At 45.4% G+C, this 26,117-nt stretch overlaps 1 protein-coding gene across 5 annotated transcripts in view; it reads right to left on the bottom strand.

Moving 5' to 3' along the window:
- The window catches only part of LOC120997076 (zinc finger protein 12-like), a 61,308-nt gene extending 53,488 nt beyond the window's left edge, over positions 1–7,820 (bottom strand). For 3 of the 5 annotated variants that reach the window (XM_040426987.1, XM_040426984.1, XM_040426988.1), the window contains exons 1-2: positions 7,676–7,820; positions 3,997–4,061 (exon numbers count right to left, since the gene is read on the bottom strand). In XM_040426987.1, the coding sequence (XP_040282921.1) occupies positions 3,997–4,017 (21 nt within the window). In that variant the 5' untranslated portion in view covers positions 4,018–4,061; positions 7,676–7,820. Of the gene's footprint in view, positions 1–3,996; positions 4,062–7,149; positions 7,344–7,652 lie in introns of those variants that run through there. The other 2 variants (XM_040426985.1, XM_040426986.1) reach the window with 2 other exon arrangements.
- Positions 7,821–26,117: the final 18,297 nt, after the last annotated feature.

Below are 26,117 nucleotides of genomic sequence, written 5' to 3'. Positions count from 1 at the left end.
GAAGTTAGAGCAATATTAAGAAATTTCGTAAAATACACATATTAGCCTAGCCATAGTCATAGGAACGTTGCCTTATACAGAAAAAAATAAATAAAAAAATCGTACGATTATTATTATTTTTTTCCTGTATAAGGCAACGTTTCTATGACTATGGCTAGGCTAATAATCGTATGATTAAATTAATCGTACGATTTTTTATTTTTTTTATTTTATTTTTTCCCTGTATAAGGCAAAGTTCCTATGACTATGGCTAGGCTAATATGTGTATTTTACGAAATTTCTTAATATTGCTCTAACTTCGTCTTTTAGAATATTCGTAATATTGCTCTAACTCCGTCTTTTAGAATATTACGAATATTCTAAAAGACGAAGTTAGAGCAATATTAAGAAATTTCGTAAAAAGCACATATTAGCCTAGCCATAGTCATAGGAACGTTGCCTTATACAGGGAAAAAAATAAATTAAATAATCGTACGATTAAAAAAAATCGTACGATTAATTTAATCGCATATTATTCACGAGAAATAATAAATATGGCACCTCCCGCTCATCACTAATCACCACTACTTTCAGAGATACCATCTGTCAGAAGAAGCCATGGCACATCTCCGCTCTCCTCCCCGCCATTGTGGTGCTTACAGGTGTATTATTGGCGTATTATTACCTTTCTATGCACTCTTGCCCTGTCCTAGGAGAGGTGCATATCATATCCAATGGGTAATATACGCTCACCAGCTCATACATCACATCCCTGCCTATACCTCAGCACTTCCAAAAATAAAAATTACAGGATTACATGGAAAAATGTAAAAAAAAATAAAAAAGAATTCATAAAAAAAATCTAAAAATAATAATAATAATAATAATAATAATATTTAAAATATATTTTTTATATTAAAAAAAATATTAAACATAAAAACTGATTTAAAACAATAGATCATTTTCTGATGACAAGTTCCCTTTAAAGGGGTTCTGCAGTTATTTTAAACTGAACAGTTATTTAAACTCATCAGCATCTGATCGGCGGGGGACCGACACCCGGGACCCCTGCCGATCAGGCCCAGTGACGTCACGACTAGTATCACTGGCCTGGACGGAGCTAAGCTTTGTTCACTTAAATGGAGCTTAGCCCCGCCCAGGCCAGTGATATTAGTGGTGACGTCACTGGACCTGCGGTAAACAGCGAGAAGGCTGCGGCGCTACTGCCAGTGCCGCTACCTTCTCAAACAGCTGATCTGCGGGGGCACCCTTTAAGGTGCATCTGTCAGTCACCCAAAAGATTGGTCTCACCAGGCGGTCAGCAAAGTGCAAACACCAGGAAGACCACTGCAATGGACGGAGGTCCACGTTTAGTGGACGAGTATATGACTATGCATGCACCACTGTCCTGAATCTTTTCTCGACACACATCACCTGGGCATTGGCCTTATGTCCTCCCATGAGACTGCTGACCCCTTTTCCATTGGCATCTTGGTTCTTTTTAAAGAGCCAGTGGTCCTTTCTCCCCTCAGACCACCGGACGATGCAGAGTGAAATGTACAAAGGGGCACAAGCCACTTGGACCCCAGAGAAAGCCTGCAAGTCCTGCTTCCCCCACCCACTCCCAGAGAAAGCCTGCGAGTCCTGCTTCCTCCACCCACTCCCAGAGAAAGCCTGCGAGTCCTGCTTCCTCCACCCACTCCCAGAGAAAGCCTGCGAGTCCTGCTTCCCCCACCCACTCCAGGAGAAAGCCTGCGAGTCCTGCTTCCCCCACCCACTCCAGGAGAAAGCCTGCGAGTCCTGCTTCCCCCACCCACTCCAGGAGAAAGCCTGCGAGTCCTGCTTCCCCCACCCACTCCAGGAGAAAGCCTGCGAGTCCTGCTTCCCCCACCCACTCCAGGAGAAAGCCTGCGAGTCCTGCTTCCCCCACCCACTCCAGGAGAAAGCCTGCGAGTCCTGCTTCCCCCACCCACTCCAGGAGAAAGCCTGCGAGTCCTGCTTCCCCCACCCACTCCAGGAGAAAGCCTGCGAGTCCTGCTTCCCCCACCCACTCCAGGAGAAAGCCTGCGAGTCCTGCTTCCCCCACCCACTCCAGGAGAAAGCCTGCGAGTCCTGCTTCCCCCACCCACTCCAGGAGAAAGCCTGCGAGTCCTGCTTCCCCCACCCACTCCAGGAGAAAGCCTGCGAGTCCTGCTTCCCCCACCCACTCCAGGAGAAAGCCTGCGAGTCCTGCTTACCCCACCCACTCCAGGAGAAAGCCTGCGAGTCCTGCTTCCCCCACCCACTCCAGGAGAAAGCCTGCGAGTCCTGCTTCTCCTGTAAAAACACAGTGATGTACAGTTCAGCCTATATACACTCACCTAAAGAATTATTAGGAACACCATACTAATACGGTGTTGGACCCCCTTTTGCCTTCAGAACTGCCTTAATTCTACGTGGCATTGATTCCACAAGGTGCTGATAGCATTCTTTAGAAATGTTGGCCCATATTGATAGGATAGCATCTTGCAGTTGATGGAGATTTGAGGGATGCACATCCAGGACACGAAGCTCCCGTTCCACCACATCCCAAAGATGCTCTATTGGGTTGAGATCTGGTGACTGTGGGGGCCATTTTAGTACAGTGAACTCATTGTCATGTTCAAGAAACCAATTTGAAATGATTCGAGCTTTGTGACATGGTGCATTATCCTGCTGGAAGTAGCCATCAGAGGATGGATACATGTTCTCATTCTGTTTACGCCAAATTCGGACTCTACCATTTGAATGTCTCAACAGAAATCGAGACTCATCAGACCAGGCAACATTTTTCCAGTCTTCAACAGTCCAATTTTGGTGAGCTCGTGCAAATTGTAGCCTCTTTTTCCTATTTGTAGTGGAGATGAGTGGTACCCGGTGGGGTCTTCTGCTGTTGTAGCCCATCCGCCTCAAGGTTGTGCGTGTTGTGGCTTCACAAATGCTTTGCTGCATACCGCGGTTGTAACGAGTGGTTATTTCAGTCAACGTTGCTCTTCTATCAGCTTGAATCAGTCGGCCCATTCTCCTCTGACCTCTAGCATCCACAAGGCATTTTTGCCCACAGGACTGCCGCATACTGGATGTTTTTCCCTTTTCACACCATTCTTTGTAAACCCTAGAAATGGTTGTGCGTGAAAATCCCAGTAACTGAGCAGATTGTGAAATACTCAGACCGGCCCGTCTGGCACCAACAACCATGCCACGCTCAAAATTGCTTAAATCACCTTTCTTTCCCAATCTGACATTCAGTTTGGAGTTCAGGAGATTGTCTTGACCAGGACCACCCCCCTAAATGCATTGAAGCAACTGCCATGTGATTGGTTGACTAGATCATTGCATTAATGAGAAATAGAACAGGTGTTCCTAATAATTCTGTAGGTGAGTGTACATGTGAAGCAGTTACTATTCTGAAGGCTTCACAGCTGAAATCTCCCAGCACTCCCTGTTTCTTTGTTTCCGTACAGAGCCTGCTGTGGCGATCTGTAATAACCTGTGTACTAGGACTTCTCATAACATTAGTAAGCCACGTGGAGACATACATTACGTCACAGGATAAATCTCAATCATTTTTTATTCTGGTTTTATACTCCAGTCACAGCTAGAGCTGCAGCAAAGCACAGTGACAACTGTATCATTTTACAGCATACCCGGTATATCTAGATTAAAGGCTAAGTTGATTTCTCTGGTACGGATTCTGTTACGTCATATACACTAGTCCTACCCAGAGCTGCAATCACAGTTCCAGCTTCAGGCACTTGGAACACCCTGGTGATGTCCTCTCCGAGGGGCCCTGGAAAGTACTGCATTATGATTGTCTCTACCTCCATAGACACAACATCCTCCTCAATGTACTGCAGCAGAGCATGTCCTGGACACGCAGTAAACAAGCGGGACGGCCCCGCACCTCATGAGCCAAAATGGGAATGCAGCTTTGGATGTGACTGGAGAAAAAGACAAAGACCCCCTATGAAAAAACGATAGTGTACAGAAAGTACTTACTGGGTAAGTGTGAGTGGACATGTCTTCAGGAAGGACGATCGCGGTGTCTTCAGCTTCTCAGTAACCTGGAGGAGGAGAGCACAGCTCAGTCGTACATTCACCAGGATGATCGCCCCCTACAGGTCTCTAGACCCTCCATGAACTAAAGAAGGATGGGGGGGGGGCTGACATGGTACCGGCGCCATGATGAGTAATGGGGTGTCCTCCGAGGAGCCGCTCACAGGGGGAAGCTGGTGCCAAGGATTCACTTGTTTAACCCCAAACTTTTCATTTATTTTTTTCATTGATGTAGCCTTACGAGGACTTGCTGCAGTTTTTAGTGGCACAATAAGGGGGCGCACACAACTCACCGATTACTTTTCTTTTTAACTCTGTGGTGGATTGGGGGAAAAAAACAGCACTTCCGTCATCGTCTTTGTACTGATGTTCAGTGTGCGGCATCACTATTACCATGACTTTATTCTCTGGGTCAGAACCATCACAGCCATACAAAATGTACCCGATAGAAACCCTTAACCCCTTCAGGACCCTGACATTTTTCACCTTAAAGAGGACCTTTCATGGGTCCGGACTTTGTTAACTAAGTAGCAGGACATGTAGAGCGGCGCCCGGGGATCTCCCTGCGCTTACTATTATATCTGGGCGCCGCTCCGTCCGCCCGCTGTGGCCCCCGGTATATTCGCCTGTGCTGTACTACCAAGGAGGAGACATCGGCTTCTCTCCCTGGGCGTTCCTTCTGTCCAATCGCAGCGCAGAGCGTCGCACCCAGGGAGACGGTGGAACTTGGGCTGGTGGCGTGCACATTTTGGGACAGATTTGTACCAAATGATCTTCTGTCTCGTATCTTCTTTTATCTTGACAACTTTTTATATGCAATTAGTGTTGAGCGAACTTGTGTCTAAAGTTCGGGTTATCGAAGAATCGCGTTATGGATTCCGCTACCACGGACCATAACGGAATTTAGAATCCAGAACGCGATTCTTCGATAATCCGAACTTTAGACACAAGTTCGCTCAACACTATATGTGATACTTTTTATGTGAGATTTTTAGAGTGCGCTCTTATTGTATTGGTGCGAATAAATATCTGCTGCTTCCATATACAGAGGGCCGTCTACACCTCCGTTTTTATAGCATTCGCCGGGCAGGATAAACAATAATAAGGCTCCATTCAGACGTCCGTAGTACATTGCGGATCCGCAATACACCCGGCCGGCCCCCCCATAGAAATACCTATTCTTGTCCGAAGGGCCCCCCCCCCCCCCCGACGTCTGAATGGAGCCTTATTATTGTTTATCCTGCCCTGGGAATGCTTTAAAAACGGAGGTGTAGACGGCCCTCTGTATATGGAAGCAGCAGATATTTATTCGTAGAGAAGTAAAAAAAAAGGAGTCGCACCAATACAATAAGAGCGCACTCTAAAAATCTCACATAAAAAGTATCACATATAGTGTTGAGCGAACTTGTGTCTAAAGTTCGGGTTATCGAAGAATCGTGTTCTGGATTCTAAATTCCGTTATGGTCCGTGGTCGGACCCCACTGACAGTGATGGTCAGTTTGCAGTGTTCGCCAGCGAACACATGGGGGCTGCCATCTTGACTCACCTGTCCGGCGATGCACAGGTAAGTCCTGTGCCTGTCTGAAATCAAATGCGGTCACCGGGAGCAGGCAGTTCCGAGAACTGCCGCTGGGGGCCTTCATCGGGCTCCGGTGACCGCATTTGATTCCAGACCGGCTCACGGCACAGGCTTACCTGTGCATTGCTGGACGGGTGAGTCAAGATGGCAGCCCCCATGTGTTCGCTGGCGAACTGACCATCACTGCCCACTGATCTGATATTGATGACCTATCCTGAGGACGGCTCATCAATATTAAAAGCCTGGAGAAACCTTTTAACACTAGGGCACATTTACTATGTTGTTGTGCCTGTTTTTAGTCAAAAGATTCTGTTTTAGACAGTCTAATTTTATTAGTCGCATTTACCACTGAAAGTACAGTACAGACCAAAAGTTTGGACACACCTTCTCATTCAAAGAGTTTTCTTTATTTTCATGACTATGAAGGCATCAAAACTATGAATTAACACATGTGGAATTATATACATAACAAACAAGTGTGAAACAGCTGAAAATATGTCATATTCTAGGTTCTTCAAAGTAGCCACCTTTTGCTTTGATTACTGCTTTGCACACTCTTGGCATTCTCTTGATGAGCTTCAAGAGGTAGTCCCCTGAAATGGTTTTCACTTCACAGGTGTGCCCTGTCAGGTTTAATAAGTGGGATTTCTTGCCTTATAAATGGGGTTGGGACCATCAGTTGCGTTGAGGAGAAGTCCGGTGGATACACAGCTGATAGTCCTACTGAATAGACTGTTAGAATTTGTATTATGGCAAGAAAAAAGCAGCTAAGTAAAGAAAAACGAGTGGCCATCATTACTTTAAGAAATGAAGGTCAGTCAGTCAGCCGAAAAATTGGGAAAACTTTGAAAGTAAGGGCTATTTGACCATGAAGGAGAGTGATGGGGTGCTGCGCCAGATGACCTGGCCTCCACAGTCACCGGACCTGAACCCAATCGAGATGGTTTGGGGTGAGCTGGACCGCAGAGTGAAGGCAAAAGGGCCAACAAGTGCTAAGCATCTCTGGGAACTCCTTCAAGACTGTTGGAAGACCATTTCAGGGGACTACCTCTTGAAGCTCATCAAGAGAATGCCAAGAGTGTGCAAAGCAGTAATCAAAGCAAAAGGTGGCTACTTTGAAGAACCTAGAATATGACATATTTTCAGTTGTTTCACACTTGTTTGTTATGAATATAATTCCACATGTGTTAATTCATAGTTTTGATGCCTTCACAGTCATGAAAATAAAGAAAACTCTTTGAATGAGAAGGTGTGTCCAAACTTTTGGTCTGTACTGTACGTCTGTTTTGGAGGCTTTTGCGCCTCATTAGGCTATTTTGAAGTTTAGAGTAATTCAGGAATGGTCTATTTATTGGGATGATCGCTGTGGGTGAGGGGCCTCAATGATCACCTGCTGGGGGAGGGTGTCACACACGAGGAACCCCCACGATCACCGCCGGGATGGGTATAACATGAGGGGCCTCCATGATCATCTGCCGGGGGTCTCACAGGACGGTGCCACGTAATGACCCACTTACCACAGAAATTACAATTTTCCGGTGTTGACCTCTGCACTGGATGTGACTTGTGCCGGTCACGTGATGAGAAACCATGGACATTTCCATGGCGACTACTTGACATCACGCTAATCCAGCTATGTCAACTCCCCAAATGCAGCAGCCATATTGGATTCTTGGCTGGAGGCGCCATGTTGGGGGTTTGTTGCTAGGTTACCGCCTGACACTAAGGTGACATGAGAGAGCTGACATTTATCACCATCTCATTAACAGCACAACAGCGCCACGGTCCAGCGTGGTCATGTCAGGAAGTGCCCGCACCCCAGGAATCCCTGTACAGCCAGCATCCACATCAAGAACCGCCAATGTACCCGTAGGCACCGGGGGGGGGGGGGGGGGGGGCGGGGACCGCGCAGTATACAGCGCCTATACATAGTGCTTCAGGGAGGAGGCAGGTGACGTCATCTATGTACACAACACATGACACATACATGATGCGGGTGACAGGTACGCGGGGTGCAGACCTGTAGGGCCGGACTTGCCGTACCTGTCGCAGAGATCACACTGCTGCACTCATAGCGGCGCCACGATCGCCAGTAGAGATGATCGCCTCCGGCTACTCCGTAAGATCTCTTCAATCGGTTCTCCGTACAGTGGGCGCCGCCATGACAGAAGCACTGCGCATGCTCCACTTCCGCGTTCGAAACAACGTCAAGCCGGGCGCTGTCATCTGTGGCGGAGGAGTGAGGGGTCTACGCTGATTGGTCGGCGGGTGTAGAGCCGCAAAGGACCTGTGGACTGGTAGGACGCATGCGCAATGTGTTAGGCGCCAAGGTGTGACATGAGAGCGAGCCGAAGGAAAAGACGTTTCGAGCCGTATACAACCGTCTGCTCCCTCCACGTATCTCACACACCGCTCCTCCTCCCTCCATATATACCTCATATCACCCCTGGCACACCTTTCCTCCGTCCATATATACCTCATATCACCCCGAACACACCCCTCCTCCTCCCTCCATATATACCTCATATCACCCCTCACACACCGCTCCTCCTCCATCCATATATACCACATATCACCCCTCACACACCGCTCCTCCTCCCTCAATATATACCTCATATCACCCCTCACACACCGCTCCTCCTCCCTCCATATATACCTCATATCACCCCTCACACACCGCTCCTCCTCCCTCCATATATACCTCATATCACCCCTCACACCGCTCCTCCTCCCTCCATATATACCTCATATCACCGCTCCTCCTCCCTCCATATATACCACATATCACCCCTCACACACCGCTCCTCCTCCCTCCATATATACCTCATATCACCCCTCACACACCGCTCCTCCTCCCTCCATATATACCACATATCACCCCTCACACTGCTCCTCCTCCCTCCATATATACCACATATCACCCCTCACACACCGCTCCTCCTCCCTCCATATATACCTCATATCACCCCTCACACACCGCTCCTCCTCCCTCCATATATACCTCATATCACCCCTCACACACCGCTCCTCCTCCCTCCATATATACCTCATATCACCCCTCACACACCCCTCCTCCTCCCTCCATATATACCTCATATCACCCCTCACACACCGCTCCTCCTCCCTCCATATATACCACATATCACCCCTCACACACCGCTCCTCCTCCCTCCATATATACCTCATATCACCCCTCACACGCCGCTCCTCCTCCCTCCATATATACCTCATATCACCCCTCACACACCCCTCCTCCTCCCTCCATATATACCTCATATCAATCACACACCGCTCCTCCTCCCTCCATATATACCTCATATCACCCCTCACACACCCCTCCTCCTCCCTCCATATATACCACATATCACCCCTCAAACACAACTCCTCCTCCCTCCATATATACCACATATCACCCCTCACACACCGCTCCTCCTCCCTCCATATATACCACATATCACCCCTCACACACCGCTCCTCCTCCCTCCATATATACCACATATCACCCCTCACACACCGCTCCTCCTCCTTCCATATATACCACATATCACCCCTCACACACCACTCCTCCTCCGTCCATATATACCACATATCACCCCTCACACACCGCTCCTCCTCCTTCCATATATACCACATATCACCCCTCACACACCGCTCCTCCTCCTTCCATATATACCACATATCACCCCTCACACACCGCTCCTCCTCCCTCCATATATACCTCATATCACCGCGCCTCCTCCCTCCATATATACCACATATCACCCCTCACACTGCTTCTCCTCTGTCCATATATACCACATATCACCCCTCACACTGCTCCTCCTCTCTCCATATATACCACATATCACCCCTCACACCGCTCCTCCTCTGTCCATATATACCACATATCACCCCTCACACTGCTCCTCCTCTGTCCATATATACCACATATCACCCCTCACACACCGCTCCTCCTCCTTCCATATATACCACATATCACCCCTCACACACCGCTCCTCCTCCCTCCATATATACCTCATATCACCCCTCACACACCGCTCCTCCTCCTTCCATATATACCACATATCACCCCTCACACACCGCTCCTCCTCCTTCCATATATACCACATATCACCCCTCACACACCGCTCCTCCTCCTTCCATATATACCACATATCACCCCTCACACCGCTCCTCCTCCCTCCATATATACCTCATATCACCCCTCACACCGCTCCTCCTCCCTCCATATATACCTCATATCACCCCTCACACCGCTCCTCCTCCTTCCATATATACCACATATCACCCCTCACACACCGCTCCTCCTCCTAACATATATATACCTCATATCACCCATCATACACCACTCCTCTCTCCATATATACCACATATCACCCCTCACACACCGCTCCTCCTCCCTCCATATATACCTCATATCACCCCTCACACCGCTCCTCCTCCTTCCATATATACCACATATCACCCCTCACACCGCTCCTCCTCCTTCCATATATACCACATATCACCCCTCACACACCGCTCCTCCTCCCTCCATATATACCACATATCACCCCTCACACACCGCTCCTCCTCCCTCCATATATACCACATATCACCCCTCACACACCGCTCCTCCTCCCTCCATATATACCACATATCACCCCTCACACACCGCTCCTCCTCCTTCCATATATACCACATATCACCCCTCACACCGCTCCTCCTCCTTCCATATATACCACATATCACCCCTCACACCGCTCCTCCTCCTTCCATATATACCACATATCACCCCTCACACACCGCTCCTCCTCCCTCCATATATACCACATATCACCCCTCACACACCGCTCCTCCTCCCTCCATATATACCACATATCACCCCTCACACACCGCTCCTCCTCCTTCCATATATACCTCATATCACCCCTCACACACCGCTCCTCCTCCCTCAATATATACCACATATCACCCCTCACACTGCTCCTCCTCTGTCCATATATACCACATATCACCCCTCACACACCGCTCCTCCTCCTTCCATATATACCACATATCACCCCTCACACACCGCTCCTCCTCCCTCCATATATACCACATATCACCCCTCACACACCGCTCCTCCTCCCTCCATATATACCACATATCACCCCTCACACACCGCTCCTCCTCCCTCCATATATACCACATATCACCCCTCACACACCGCTCCTCCTCCCTCCATATATACCACATATCACCCCTCACACACCGCTCCTCCTCCCTCCATATATACCACATATCACCCCTCACACACCGCTCCTCCTCCTTCCATATATACCACATATCACCCCTCACACACCACTCCTCCTCCGTCCATATATACCACATATCACCCCTCACACACCGCTCCTCCTCCTTCCATATATACCACATATCACCCCTCACACACCGCTCCTCCTCCTTCCATATATACCACATATCACCCCTCACACACCGCTCCTCCTCCTTCCATATATACCACATATCACCCCTCACACACCGCTCCTCCTCCCTCCATATATACCATGTATCACACACCACTCCTCCTCCTTCCATATATACCACATATCACCCCTCACACACCGCTCCTCCTCCCTCCATATATACCATGTATCACACACCACTCCTCCTCCTTCCATATATACCACATATCACCCCTCACACACCGCTCCTCCTCCCTCCATATATACCATGTATCACACACCACTCCTCCTCTCTCCATATATACCACATATCAATCACACACCGCTCCTCCTCTCTCCATATATACCACATATCAATCACACACCGCTCCTCCATACAGTTAGGTCCATATATATTTGAACACTGACACAAATTATTATTTTTACCTGTTTACTAAAACATATTTAAGTTATAGTTATATAATGGACATAAAGTCCAGACTTTTAGCTTTCATTTGAGGGTATTCACATTAAAATTGGATGAAGGGTTTGGGAGTTTCAGCTCCTTTACATGTGGCGCCCTGTTTTTAAAGGGACCAAAAGTAATCGGACAATTGACTCAAAGGCTGTTTCATGGGCAGGTGTGGGCAATTCCTTCATTATTTCATTCCTTCAATTAAGCACATAAAAGGCCTGGAGTTGATTTGAGGTGTGGTGCTTGCATTTTGAAGATTTTGCTGAGAAGTAAACATGCGGTCAAAGGAGCTCTCTATGCAGGTGAAACAAGCGATCCTTCATCTGCGAAAACAGAAAAAAAATATCCGAATAATTGCTACACTATTAGGAGTGGCAAAATGAATAGTTTGGAACATCCTGAGAAAGAAAGAAAGCACTGGTGACCTCAAGAATGCAAAAAGACCTGGACGCCCACGGAAGACAACAGTGAGTATGATCGCAGAATAAGCCCCTTCACAACAGCCGACCAAGTGAACAACCCTCTCCAGGATATAGGTGTATCAATATCCAAATCTACCATAAAGAGAAGACTGCATGAAAGTAATACAGAGGGTTCACTGCGCGGTGCAAGCCACTCATAAGCCTCAAGAATAAGAAGGCCAGATTGGACCTTGCTAGAAAACATCTTAAAAAATCAGCACACTTCTGGAAGTACATTCTTTGGACAGATAAAACCAAGATCAAACTCTACCAGAATGATGGAAAGAAAAAGTATGGTGAAGGCACAGTACAGCTCATGATCCAAAGCATGCCACATCATCTGTAAAACACAGCGGAGACAGTGTGATGGCTTTGGCATGAATGACTGCCAGTGGCCCCGGGGCCCTAGTGTTTATTGATGATGTGATACAGGACAGAAGCAGCCGGATGAATTCTGGGTACTTCAGAGACAATGTGTGCTCAAATCAAGCCAAACTGATTGGTCGGCGTTTCATTAGGCTACTTTCACACTGGCGTTTTGGCTTTCCGTTTTTGAGATCCGTTTCAGGGCTCTCACAAGCGGTCTAAAACGGATCAGTTTTGCCCTAATGCATTCTGAATGGAAAAGGATCCGCTCAGAATACATCAGTTTGCATCAGTTCAGTCTCCATTCCGCTTTGGAGATGGACACGGTGTCCATCTGACCAAACGGATCCGTCCTGACACACAATGTAAGTCAATAAGGACGGATCCGTTTTCATTGGCACAATAGAAAACTGATCGTCCCCCATTGACTTTCAATGGTGTTCAAGACGGATCCGTTTTGGCAATGTTAAAGATAATGCAAACGGATCTGTTCTGAACGGATGCATGCGGTTGTATTATCGGTGCGGATCTGTCTGTGCAGATCCATGACGAATCCGCAACAAATGGCAGTGTGAAAGTAGCCTTATACAGACGGACAATGACCCAAAACATAAAGCCAAAGCAACCCAAGAGTTTATTAAAGCAATGAAGTGGAATATTCTTAAATGGCCTAGTCAGTCACCTGATCTGAACCCAATAGAGCATTTCACTTGTAAAAGACTAAACTTCAGACAGAAAGGCCCACAAACAAACAGCGACTGAAAACCGCTGCAGTAAAGGCCTGGCCGAGCATTAAAGAGGAGGAAACACAGCGTCTGGTGATGTCCATGAGTTCAAGACTTCAGGCAGTCATTGCCAACAAAGGGTTTTCAACCAAGTATTAGAAATTAACATTTTATTTACAATTATTTAATTTGTCCAATTACTTTTGAGCCCCTGAAATGAAGGGGTTGAGTTTAACCGCCTCCGGACCGCAGGATTTCGGTCCGGAGGCGGTTGATTCAGGCACCTTCACTCGCTGGCGCGTCATCTCGCGAGAGGCGAGGTTTCCTGTGAACGCGCGCACACAGGAACCGAAGGTAAACGAGTGGATCTGCAGCCTGCCAGCGCGCGATCGTTCTCTGGCAGGCTGTAGATGCGATTTATTTAACCCCTTAAAGGTATATTAGACGCTGTTTTGATAACAGTGTCTAATATACCTGCTACCTGGTGGTCCCTTTTGCTTGGATCGACCACCAGAGGACACAGGCAGCTCTGTAAGTAGCACCAATCACTACTACACCCCCCGTCATTTATTGAACCCTGATCACCCCATATAGACTCCCTGATCACCCCCCTGTCATTGATCACCCCCCTGTAAGGCTCCATTCAGACGTCCGTATGTGTTTTGCGGATCCGCAAAACACATACGGACGTCTAAATGGAGCCTTACAGGGGGGTGATCACCCCATATAGAATCCTTGATCACCCCCTTGTAAGGCTCCATTCAGACGTCAGTATGTGTTTTGCGGACCTGTGGATCCGCAAAACACATACAGATGTCTGAATGGAGCCTTACAGGGGGGTGATCACCCCATATAGACTCCCTGATCACCCCCCTGTCATTGATCACCCCCCTGTAAGGCTACATTCAGACGTCCGTATGTGTTTTGCGGATGTGTTTTTTTTTTTTCTGATCACTGCAAAAACACTGTAAAATCGCTGCGGCGGTATAAATACCCCACAAATGACCCCATTTCGGAAAGAAGACACCCCAAGGTATTCGCTGAGGGGCATATTGAGTCCATGAAAGGTTGAACTTTTTGTCACAAGTTAGCGGAAAGGGAGACTTTGTGAGAAAAAACAAAAAAATATCAATTTTCGCTAACTTGTGCAAAAAAATAAAAACTTCTATGAACTCGCCATGCCCCTCACGGAATACCTTGGGGTGTCTTCTTTCCAAAATGGGGTCACATGTGGGGTATTTATACTGCCCTGGCATTTTAGGGGCCCTAAAGCGTGAGAAGTCTGGAATCCAAATGTCTAAAAATGCCCTCCTAAAAGGAATTTGGGCCCCTTTGCACACCTAGGCTGCAAAAAAGTGTGACACATGTGATATCGCCGTACTCAGGAGAAGTAGGGCAATGCGTTTTGGGGTGTCTTTTTACATATACCCATGCTGGGTAAGAGAAATATCTCTCTAAAATGACAACTTTGTATAAAAAAATGGGAAAAGTTGACTTTTACAGAGATATTTCTCTCACCCAGCAAGGGTATATGTAAAAATATACCCCAAAACACATTGCCCTACTTTTCCTGAGTATGGCGATACCACATGTGTGACACTTTTTTGCAGCCTAGGTGGGCAAAGGGGCCCAAATTCTAAAGAGCACCTTTAGGATTTCACAGGACATTTTTTACACAATTGAATTTCAAACTACTTCTCACGCATTAGGGCCCCTAAAATGCCAGGGCAGTATAACTACCCCACAAGTGACCCCATTTTGGAAAGAAGACACCCCAAGATATTTCGTGATGGGCATAGTGAGTTCATGGAAGTTTTTATTTTTTGTCACAAGTTAGTGGAATATGAGACTTTGTAAGGAAAAAAAATAAAAAATAATAATTTTCCGCTAACTTGTGCCAAAAAAAAAAAAATTCTAGGAACTCGCCATGCCCCTCACGGAATACCTTGGGGTGTCTTTTTTCCAAAATGGGGTCCCTTGTGGGGTAGTTATACTGCCCTGGCATTTTAGGGGCCCTAATGCGTGAGAAGTAGTTTGAAATCCAAATGTGTTAAAAATGCCCTGTGAAATCCTAAATGTGCTCTTTAGAATTTGGGCCCCTTTGCCCACCTAGGCTGCAAAAAAGTGTCACACATGTGGTATCGCCATACTCAGGAGAAGTTGGGCAATGTGTTTTGGGGTGTCTTTTTACATATACCCATGCTGGGTGAGATAAATATCTCTGTCAAATGACAACTTTGTATAAAAAAATGAGAAAAGTTGTCTTTTAGAGAGATATTTCTCTCACCCAGCATGGGTACATGTAAAAAGACACCCCAAAACACATTGCCCAACTTCTCCTGAGTACGGCGATACCACATGTATGACACTTTTTTGCAGCTTAGGTGGGCAAAGGGGCCCAAATTCTAAAGAGCACCTTTAGGATTTCACAGGGCATTTTTTACACATTTGAATTTCAAACTACTTCTCACGCATTAGGGCCCCTAAAATGCCAGGGCAGTATAAATACCCCACAAGTGACCCCATTTTGGAAAGAAGACACCCCAAGGTATTTCGTGATAGGCATAGTGAGTTCATGAAAGTTTTAATTTTTTGTCACAAGTTAGTGGAATATGAGACTTTGTAAGAAAAAAAAAAAATCATAATTTTCCGCTAACTTGTGACAAAAAATAAAAACTTCTATGAACTCACTATGCCCATCAGCGAATACCTTAGGGTGTCTACTTTCCGAAATGGGGTTTTTCTACTGTCTGGCCATTGTAGAACCTCCGGAAACATGACAGGTGCTCAGAAAGTCAGAGCTGCTTCAAAATGCGGAAATTCACATTTTTGTACCATAATTTGTAAACGCTATAACTTTTACCCAAACCAATAAATATACACTTATTGCATTTTTTTTTATCAAAGACATGAAGAACAATACATTTAGAGAAAAATTTATATAGAAATGTATTTAAAAAAAAAAAAAATTTACAACTGAAATTTAAAAATTTCATTTTTTTGCAAAAATTTCGGTAAATTTCGATTAATAACAAAAAAAGTAAAAATGTCAGCAGCAATGAAATACCACCACATGAAAGCTCTATTAGTGAGAAGAAAAGGAGGTAAAATTAATTTGGGTGGTAAGTTGTATGACCGAGCAATAAACCGTGAAAGTAGTGTAGTGCAGAATTGTAAAAAGTGGTCTGGTCATTAAGGGGGTTTAAGCTAGGGGAGCTGAGGTGGTTAAAAATTGCTTTAGTTCCTCACATTTTTATGCCATCATTTTGTTCAATCCACTGAATTAAAGCTGAAAGTCTGAACTTCAACTGCATCTGAATTGTTTAATTCAAAATCCATTGTGGTAACGTACAGAACAAAAATTAGAAAATGTTGTCTCTGTCCAAAAATATATGGACCTAACTGTAAATCGGTAGCCCAAGACACTTCCTATTTGTCCAGTCCTGCTTTTGGACTGGCCAGCATGGTTCACACAAGGCATCAGGCACTCTAAGAAGCAGTGCAGCCATTTTGATACTTGGAACAGGTGAATATAAATACGTCACCTGTATTATCAGCGTCGCTGGTCCATAATGTGAAGTGGGCAATGTTCACACAGTCAATGTGTTTTCAGGGTAGGACCGCGCTATTTTAGCAATGCAGGAATCTCACTCTAGCACAGAACCATCCGCATATTCAGACACAGAGAACCAAATCGCCCTCCACAGATGCACTCCTCTCCTCCAGCACACTCCTGTGGGATATCGAGAGATTGCACCAATAGTGAAGCACTGATAGTTCCAGTCAGATAAAAGGGTTTATTATACTCATATTTATTTTGTACTGCATGCAGTACTTTTAGTCCGGCTGCCTCTAGGCGTGCGCTGCCACCGGAACTCCGCCCCCATTACAGTCAATGGGTACGGATCGGCAGTCCGGGGGAACACGTGAACTAGCGGCAGGACGGATCCGACAGGCTGTTCACCCGCCGGAACAGCCTGCCGGAGTCCCCTGCCGCTAGTGTGAAAGTACCCTTAAGTGTGTGACTTTAGATCACGGGACTTTAGGAGGGGACTAAGTTAGACTCTTATCACTGCACTATATTGTATTTTTCTCTTTTCTTGCGTAATACCCCAGGGGGTCATTTTGAGAACCTGGTCATGCCATTCGGGTTGACCAATGCTCCTGTGGTTTTCCAGCATTTTGTGAATGACATTTTTCATCACCTTGTGGGGAAGTTTGTAGTCATGTATTTGGATGACATTCTAATTTATTCTCCAGACGTGGAGATACATCAGGATCACGTTAGGTGTTACAGATTCTAAGAGATAATAAATTGTACACAGAATTAGAGAAGTGTGTTTTTGCTGTACACGAGGTGCAGTTTTTGGGCTACCTGCTATCTTCAGGTTTTTGAATGGATCCAGAGAAAGTCCGTTCTGTATTGGACTGGGATCGATACAAGGATCTGAAGGCTCTTATGCATTTTTTGGGGTTCACCAACTATTACCGAAAATGTATTCAAAACTGTTCGACAATAGTAAAACCCTTAACTGACATGACTAAGAAAGGGACAGATGTTTCAGTGTGGCCTGATTCGGCATTGTGAGCCTTTTCTGCGATTAAGGAATGCTTCTCTTCTGCCCCTATATTGGTGCAGCCGGATGTATCACAGCCTTTTATTGTGGAAGTGGACGTGTCCGAGTTGGGGGTAGGTGCAGTTTTATCGCAGGGCCCGTTACCTGGTAAATGGCATCCATGTGCCTTTTTCTCTGGAAAAATCTCTTCCGCAGAGAGAAATTATGATGTGGGGAACAGAGAGTTACTGGCCTTTAAGTTTGCTTTTGAGGAATGGCGTCATTGTTTGGAAGGGGCGATTCATCCGATCACAGTGTTCACAGATCACAAAACCTGGCTTACCTGGAGTCGGCTAAATTACTAAACCCGAGGCAGGCCAGATGGTCTTTGTTTTTCACCAGATTCAATTTCACTGTCACCTATCGTCCTGGGGTTAAGAATGTCAAGGCAGATGCCTTTTCACGTAGTTTTCTTGGAGGTGGTGATTTTGAAAATCCAAGTCCTATACTGTCGGAAGGGGTGGTGATATCCGCTCTTTACCCTGACCTAGAGGTGAAGGTGTTAGAGGCCCAGGGAGATGCACCAAATTCTTGTCCCTCTGGGAAACTGGGTAATTCTGTGTGGCTGTTCCCAAGAAACATTAAGTTGAAGGTACCTTCTTGGAAGTTGGGTCCAAGATTTATTGGTCCATATAAGATCACTGCCATTGTTAATCCTGTAGCTTTTCGTCTTGAACTTCCTTAGGCCCTGAAAATTTATAATGTGTTTCATAAATCTTTGTTGAAGAGATATGTTGAACCTTTGGAGCCGTCTTCCTTGCCACCCACTCCTGTCATGGTGGATGGCAGTTTGGAATTTGAGATCGCCAAGATAATTGACTCTCGAGTTCTCCGTAGATCTCTTCAGTATCTTGTTCACTGGAAGGGTTATAGACCAGAGGAGAGGATGTGGGTACCGGCATCTGACGTGAATGCCAGTCGTTTGATGAAAGCTTTTCACAGGTCTCACCCGGATAAGTCCTGGGTGTCCGGAGGTCACCATGAGAAGGGGGGGGTACTGTCACGGACAGGTGGCAGGAGATTGGTGAGACTGGCAACACATGGTTTGATCTGACATGTTTTACATTTGGATCAAATGACGTCTGTGTTGTTTCTGGTGCTTGCCACATCTTCTTTGCCCAGGTGTGGCTATTAGGGTCATTTAACTTTCTCTATTTATAGTTGTTTCTCCCACAATGCTGTGCGGTTTACAGCTTCTGTTTGGACCTTTGGATAGATTGTGGTTGGATCTCGGCTGAGTTCCTGGTGCTTCCATTGCTCCTTTGAAGTTAAAGGGAACCTGTCACTGGGATTTTGTGTATAGAGCTGAGGACATGGGCTGCTAGATGGCCGCTAGCACATCCGCAATACCCAGTCCCCATAGCTCTCTGTGTTTTTATTGTGGAGAAAAAACGATTTGATACATATGAAAATTAACCTGAGATGAGTCCTATACGTGAGATGAGTCAGGGACAGGACCCATCTCAGGTTAATTTGCATATGTATCAAATCGTTTTTTTTACACAATAAAAGCAATGGGGACTGGGTATTGCGGATGTGCTAGCGGCCATCTAGCAGCCCATGTCCTCAGCTCTATACACAAAATCCCGGTGACAGGTTCCCTTTAAGTCTTTCCTTTCCCTTTTGTATTTTGTTTGGGTTCTGTGTGTTGCATTTCCCTATTGTTTGTATTAAGCCTGAAGGAGACTCCTGTTTGTCCTTCCTTTTCGAGGAACAGGTAGTCTCTTCCCTCCCATTAGTACCAGGGTCCTATAGGGCTTGATAGGATTCTAGGTATTCCTGCTTATGAACTCATCTACCTTTTGGGTCTGGTCATACTGGTAGTCAGTCAGGATTTTGGTTAGGGTTTTCACTAGGTGGTGTCCATTTTCCTTCCCTAGTTCTCAAGGCCTGATTCCCTGTTCCCCCTTTCCCTCCTATGCTCGGTGTGGTGTTTTCCTCCCACACCGAAGCGTGACAAAGTTATATTTTGCATATAGAGAGACTTTTATACACTTACTTCTTCAAAGTTTTTTGTTTCTTCAAACTATCTTTCCACTGCACCGATCCACAGGGAGCAATGGGCTGAATGAGTTATTCGTGACACAACACCTGATCTGGGCCAGTGCCACTCCCATCCTCTGCATCGGCTCCTCAGAGGCTCTCTGCATTACTGCTGTAAAAACTAAAAATCTCGAGTTAAAGGATAATTTTATTGGAAAAAATGTAATTGTTTATTTTCACAGCCAATTGTTTCTAAATTTGATAAAATTTGGCCAACATAAAGGAGACATAAGATGAACATTAGTTATTAGCTATTTTATGAGATATCACTCTCTTAAAGGCAGAGGAATTCAAAGTTAGTAAAATGCTAATTTTTCCAAATTTTCCATACATTTTGGAATTTTTTAAATAAATAAAGGTAAAACATATCAATATTTACCAATAGCAAAAACTACAGAATGTCATGAGGAAACATTCTCGGAATGGCTTGTATAAGTGAAAGCTAGAGATGAGCGAAATATTATAAAATTTGATTTGGCTACGTCGCCTAATTATACAAAAAAAAAGCACTTTTCTTTGTAAGTAGTGGCTGCAATGACAAGGAACGGCGATTGCGCCGCTCCCCATCATTGTACCCCTCAGATGCCGTTTTCATCGCTGATCACGGCATCTGACATTAATATTAAATTCTAAAAAAAAAAACAAGAAAAAAAAATCATACTTACCTCATCCATTTGATTGCAAAGAGTCGACTGCCGCCATCTTGATTGAAGATCCAGCGCAAAATCTTGCACGGTCCATGATGTCACCACGTCAGCCGGCGTAGTGACATCATACGTCACCGGACACGTGATTTCACGCAGAATCTTCAATCAATATAGCGGCTGGCTCTTCTTACTAAAGTGGATGAGGTAAGTATGATTTTTTTTATTTTTTACCACCATTTGGGAAAATCGATTTGTTACCACGAAACACAAGGGAATTCGGTTTCATGGCAAATTGAATTTTAACTGATTCACAAAAGCATTCCAAAGTTATTACCACATAAAGTGGCAAGTAGCCTGTCCCCATTCTGCTGACCTTGAAGTCCAAATGTTCAGGAATCAGGGTATTTGTCAGCTATAGGGTGCAGTCCAGGTAGAACTGAACCCGGTTGTTCAGGTGATGCATATCTGTTTGCTGATGCGCTGTCAGGTTGGCATGGCGGTTGAAAGTACGGTTACATCTTGTCCAGCAAGCTGTATTGGTTACAGCTGGTGCTGCTGCTACTTATTGTGGTGGTATGGATTTAAGAGGGTGCATGGGTAGACATGAGGCTGGCAGCTGTCTGCAGGGTACAAGGCATACTAAATAAAAGTGGTACAATACCGACTATAAATGAGTTAATGGAAGCTCTTAGCGCACATATTTGCTCAAACGTGTGTCGGGCCCCTCTACCAGGCGTCAAGGTGGCTTCCGCAGATGGGTCCCTAACACTAATATACTGCCTCTCTTTGGACTTACTTAAGCCTACAATATTAAGGGCAGTGTAGAGACCAGCTACATACGTACTCTGCTCAGAAGTCCCAGGTAGATGGGCGTGTTCAGTCTAAAAGAGGCGCTACCCTCAATATATACCACAAGAGAATTTAGACTAGAACCTTCAGAATCACAGGTGCATATCCATGAAGCAAACATTATTATAAAAAACAAGATGGCTGCACACCATTATACATACAAACAATAGAGCTAAGAAATGGGGGTCATTCTAAATAGGATGCCAAGCATATCAAGGTAATATGCCAATGTTTCCTTCTTTTACAGCAAGGGTCTAAAATCATAGCTATCCCATATTCATTATTTTGCTTGATGTTGTATATGTATAATCACATAATCAGCTAATTATGCAGTCTTTGCCTCGCATTGCAATGTTTACTCATGGTCAGTGTCATCATCATCATCATGTGTGCCATGATGAGTGTCAACCTCATCCCCCAACTATGCCTCTGAAAACTCAATGTCCCCCTCTACCACCAACTGCTACACATTCTCCTTCACTTCCTCTTATACATGCGGGTCCCCAACAGCCTCAGGGCAGCAAGCTACAGTACATGTGGAAGCTGTTATTCTTCCACGATCCCTTGTTGCATCAGCGTGTTTCCTCCAATATAATTATCTCTACTGTGATTGACTGGTGCATGATGTACAGACGCTTTGCCATATCCAAGGTGGAATTCCAGCGAGTTGGAACGTCGCAAATCAAGAGGTGCAAAGGCAGACAATTCTATCACTGGAAGACCAAGAGGGAGTTCTTAGGCACATTAGAAATGAGCACACATTCTTCTGAACATTGTCAGCAACTTCTGCAAGCCACAATACATTTCATCCTTTTTAATTAGGATTACAGTTTGTATATGGGGATGGAAAATTATATAAAATTCTGGATGCCCCCTTTTAGCGGCTTTAATTTGTAGAAAACTTTTTTCCAATGTGTGAAAGTATTAATTGGGGGGTGGGGGGGATTTTCACCTGCCATTTTGAAAGCTGCCGTATTTAATTACGTTCAGGTTTTTCCAATGGGAAGGGGTCATTTGTAGGGTTGAGCGAACCCGAACGTTAGGATTTTTAGACCCTGGACCTGAACCCGAACATTTCAGTAAAAGTTTGGGTTCGGTGTTCGGCTATTTTTATGGTGCTTTTTGAAAGGCTGCAGAGCAGCCAATCAACAAGTGTTTAACTCTGTGCCCTTAGAAGCCATCACAGCCATGCCTACTAATGGCATGGTTGTGATTAGCCAGTGCAGCATGTGACCCAGCCCCTATATAAGCTGGAGTCACGTAGCGCTGCACGTAACTCTGCTGTTACTAGTGTAGGGAGAGGATGCTGCTGCTGTGAGGGAGAGAATAGGAAAGAATCTTTAATCAGAAGTGCTTGTTAACTCAGCGATCTACCTAGATTTAGTTTTGTGAGTGCAGTGCACAATCTTTTTACCCTGCCCTGAGCCCAGTGACACAGAAAAATAACTTTTATCTGTCTGTTAGTTAGGTGGGTGGTGGCGGCCATTTTATGCAAGTTCAGTGCACCAGCACTGCATGTGTGCTTTTGTGACATTCAAATCCAAGCTTGAAATACTGCAATAATAATCTGGGTTTAAAAAAAACACCCTTTTTTGGCAACATCCTACATCTGGTGCCTTTGCAGCATTTGTCAGTGTGCAATTTAAGCTAGAAATACAGTAATAATTTTCTGGGTTTTAAAAAAAAACCCTTTTTGGGCAAAATACTTAATTTTACAGCCCTTGCTGCATCTGTCAGTGTGAAATTCAAGCGTTATATACTGCTATCATATTCTGTTAGTAAAAAAAACACCCATTTTGGGCAAAGTACTTAAAGGGAACCTGTCATGTGGATATTTGATTATAATCTAACTAATTACCGTATTTTTCGCTTTATAAGACGCACTTTTTCCCCCCCAAAAGTGGGGGGGAAATGTCCGTGCATCTTATAAAGCGAATACTTCGCTGGCCGCTATGCTGCACAGCGCGGCCAGCGAAGTATCAGTGACAGTGTGGAGGGAGGAGGCGGGGCCCGGTGCAGTGACTCTACTCTAATACACCGGGCCCCGCAACTGTTAAACATTCAATCTGATCTATATCTAATAGTATATGTTCTGTACGGCTCTTACTGTAGTACCGTAAGTATAGCGCAGACCGGCATCTCCCTCGGTCATGCGCCGCTTGCCGCACCTCCTTCCTCATGCGCCGTCTGCTCCAGCTCCCTCTGTCATGCATCGCCTGCCCCAGCTCCCTCTGTCATGCGCCGCCTGCCTGTTCATTCATAAAAAGAGATAAGCAGGCAGGCGGCGCATGAGGAGGGAGCTGGGGCAGGCGGTGCATGACAGAGGGAGCTGGAGCAGACGGCGCATGAGGAGGGAGCTGCGGCAGGTGGCGCATGACCGATGGAGATGCTGGTCTGTGCTATACTTACGGTACTACAGTAAGAGCCGTACAGAGCATATACTATTAGATATAGATCAGATTGAATGTTTAACAGTTGCGGGGCCCGGTGTATTAGAGTAGAGTCACTGCACCGGGCCCCGCCATGAGTGTCTCCGCCTCCTCCCTCCACACTGATGCATCTGATGAGGGATCTGTGGATGACACTTATGGGGATCTGTGGATGACATAAGTGTCATCCACAGAGCCCCATAAGTGTCATCCACAGATTCCCCATCAGTGTCATGCACAGATCCCCCCTCAGTGTCATGCACAGATCCCCCCTCAGTGTCATTCACAGATCCCCCCTCAGTGTCATTCACAGATCCCCCCTCAGTGTCATTCACAGATCCCCCCTCAGTGTCATTCACAGATCCCCCCTCAGTGTCATCCACAGATCCCCCATCAGTGTCATCCACAGATCCCCCATAACAGTGCGTCATCCACAGATCCCCCCATAACAGTGCGTCATCCACAGATCCCCCCATAACAGTGCATCATCCACAGATCCCCCCATAACAGTGCGTCATCCACAGATCCCCCATAACAGTGCATCATCCACAGATCCCCCCATAACAGTGCATCATCCACAGATTCCCCCATAACAGTGCGTCATCCACAGATCCCCCCATAACAGTGCGTCATCCACAGATCCCCCATAACAGTGCGTCATCCACAGATCCCCCATAACAGTGTCATCCACAGATCCCCATAACAGTGCGTCATCCCCAGATCCCCATAACAGTACATCATCCACAGACCACCATTAGTTACAAAAGCTACCAAAAGCACACCCTTTGGTTCAAAATTTTTTTTTCTTATTTTCCTCCTCAAAAACCTAGGTGCGTCTTATCATCAGGTGCGTCTTATAAAGCGTAAAATACGGTATATACAATCATTAACTACTAAAAAGTGCCTTAGATGTATTCACTTACTGGTGTGACAGATGGTTACCTCATAATATACACACAAAGATGCCACATGCCGCATGCTATTGAGCTGATTTGAGTCCAGCGTGATGTCATTGAGTCCAGCGTTTATTTAATTAACAGCTATAGCCACTCCCCTGCCCACCTGCTGCTGATTCATATGGAAAAAAAACTGTCATTCAGCAGCAGGTAGGCGGAGAGAGTCAGGAGCTCATAAATATTCATGACTCATCATTATCAGCTGGAGCTTTTCAATACAAGATGTTGGCAGATTGACTGGGTCAATTAAAGAAAGTGACCCAGCATTTTGCTAAGAGAATCAGTCACTTATTTACGTTGCCCATAGTTAGGACACCATGAAACTGGTGACAGGTTCTCTTTAATATTGCAGCCTTTGCTGAATCTGTGATTGTTAAAAACAAGCTTGAAATACTTCAATAATTTTCTGGGTTTTAAAAAACCCATTTTTGGCAATACTCTCCATCTGGGGCCTATGCCGCATTAGTCAGTGTGCAATTTAAGCTAGAAATACAGCTATAATTTTCTGGGTTTTAAAAAAACACCCATTTTGGGCAAAATACTTAATTTGCGGCCTTGTCTGCATCTCTCAGTGTGAGATACACACTTTAGATACTGCTGTGCTATTCTGGTATTAAAAAAACACCCTTTTTGGGCAAAATACTTAATTTTACAGCCCTTGCTGCATCTCGTCAGTGTAAAATTCAAGCGTTATATACTGCTGTCATATTCTGTTAGTAAAAAAACATTCTTTTGGGGCTAAATCCTTAATTTGCGGCCTTGTATGTATCTGTCAGTGTGAGATACATGCTTTAGATACTGCTGTGCTATTCTGGTATTAAAAAAAACACCCTTTTTTGGCAAAATCCTTAATTTGCGGCCTTGTATGCATCTGTCAGTGTGAGATACACGCTTTAGATACTGATGTGCTATTCTGGTATTAAAAAAATACCCATTTTGGGCAGAAATCTTAATTTGCGGCCTTGTCTGCATCTGTACGTGTGAGATACACGCTTTAGATACTGCTGTGCTATTCTGGTATTAAAAAAACACCCATTTTGGGCAAAAATCTTAATTTTGCAGCCTTTGCTGCATCTGTCATTGTGAGATACACCCTTTAGATACTGTTGTTCTATTCTGCTATTAAAAAACCACAAATTTAGGGCAACAATCTTAATTTTGCAGCCTTTCCTGCATCTGTCATTGTGAGATACACCCTTTAGAAACTGTTGTTCTATTCTGCTTTTAAAAAAACACCTATTTAAGGCAAAAATCTTAATTTTGCAGCCTTTGCTGCATCTCTCATTTTGAGATACACGCGTTGGATACTGTTGTTTTATTCTGTTATTAAAAAAAAACACCCATTTTGGGCAAGATCCTAAATTTGAGAAATATGAGGAGAGCATCAAATAAGGGACGTGGCCTCGGCCGTGGTGCTGCTGGTGAAGCTCCTGTTGCAGGGAGAGGACGTGGTCGATCTGTGCCAGCTACACGCACAAGTGAAACACCTTCCTCAGGTGCGAGTAGGCAACAG

Source organism: Bufo bufo, chromosome 4, assembly GCF_905171765.1.
Source record: "Bufo bufo chromosome 4, aBufBuf1.1, whole genome shotgun sequence".
NCBI lineage: Eukaryota > Metazoa > Chordata > Amphibia > Anura > Bufonidae > Bufo > Bufo bufo.
The sequence above is the reverse complement of the archived record's forward strand: the minus strand, read 5'-3'. Positions and strand labels throughout refer to the sequence as shown.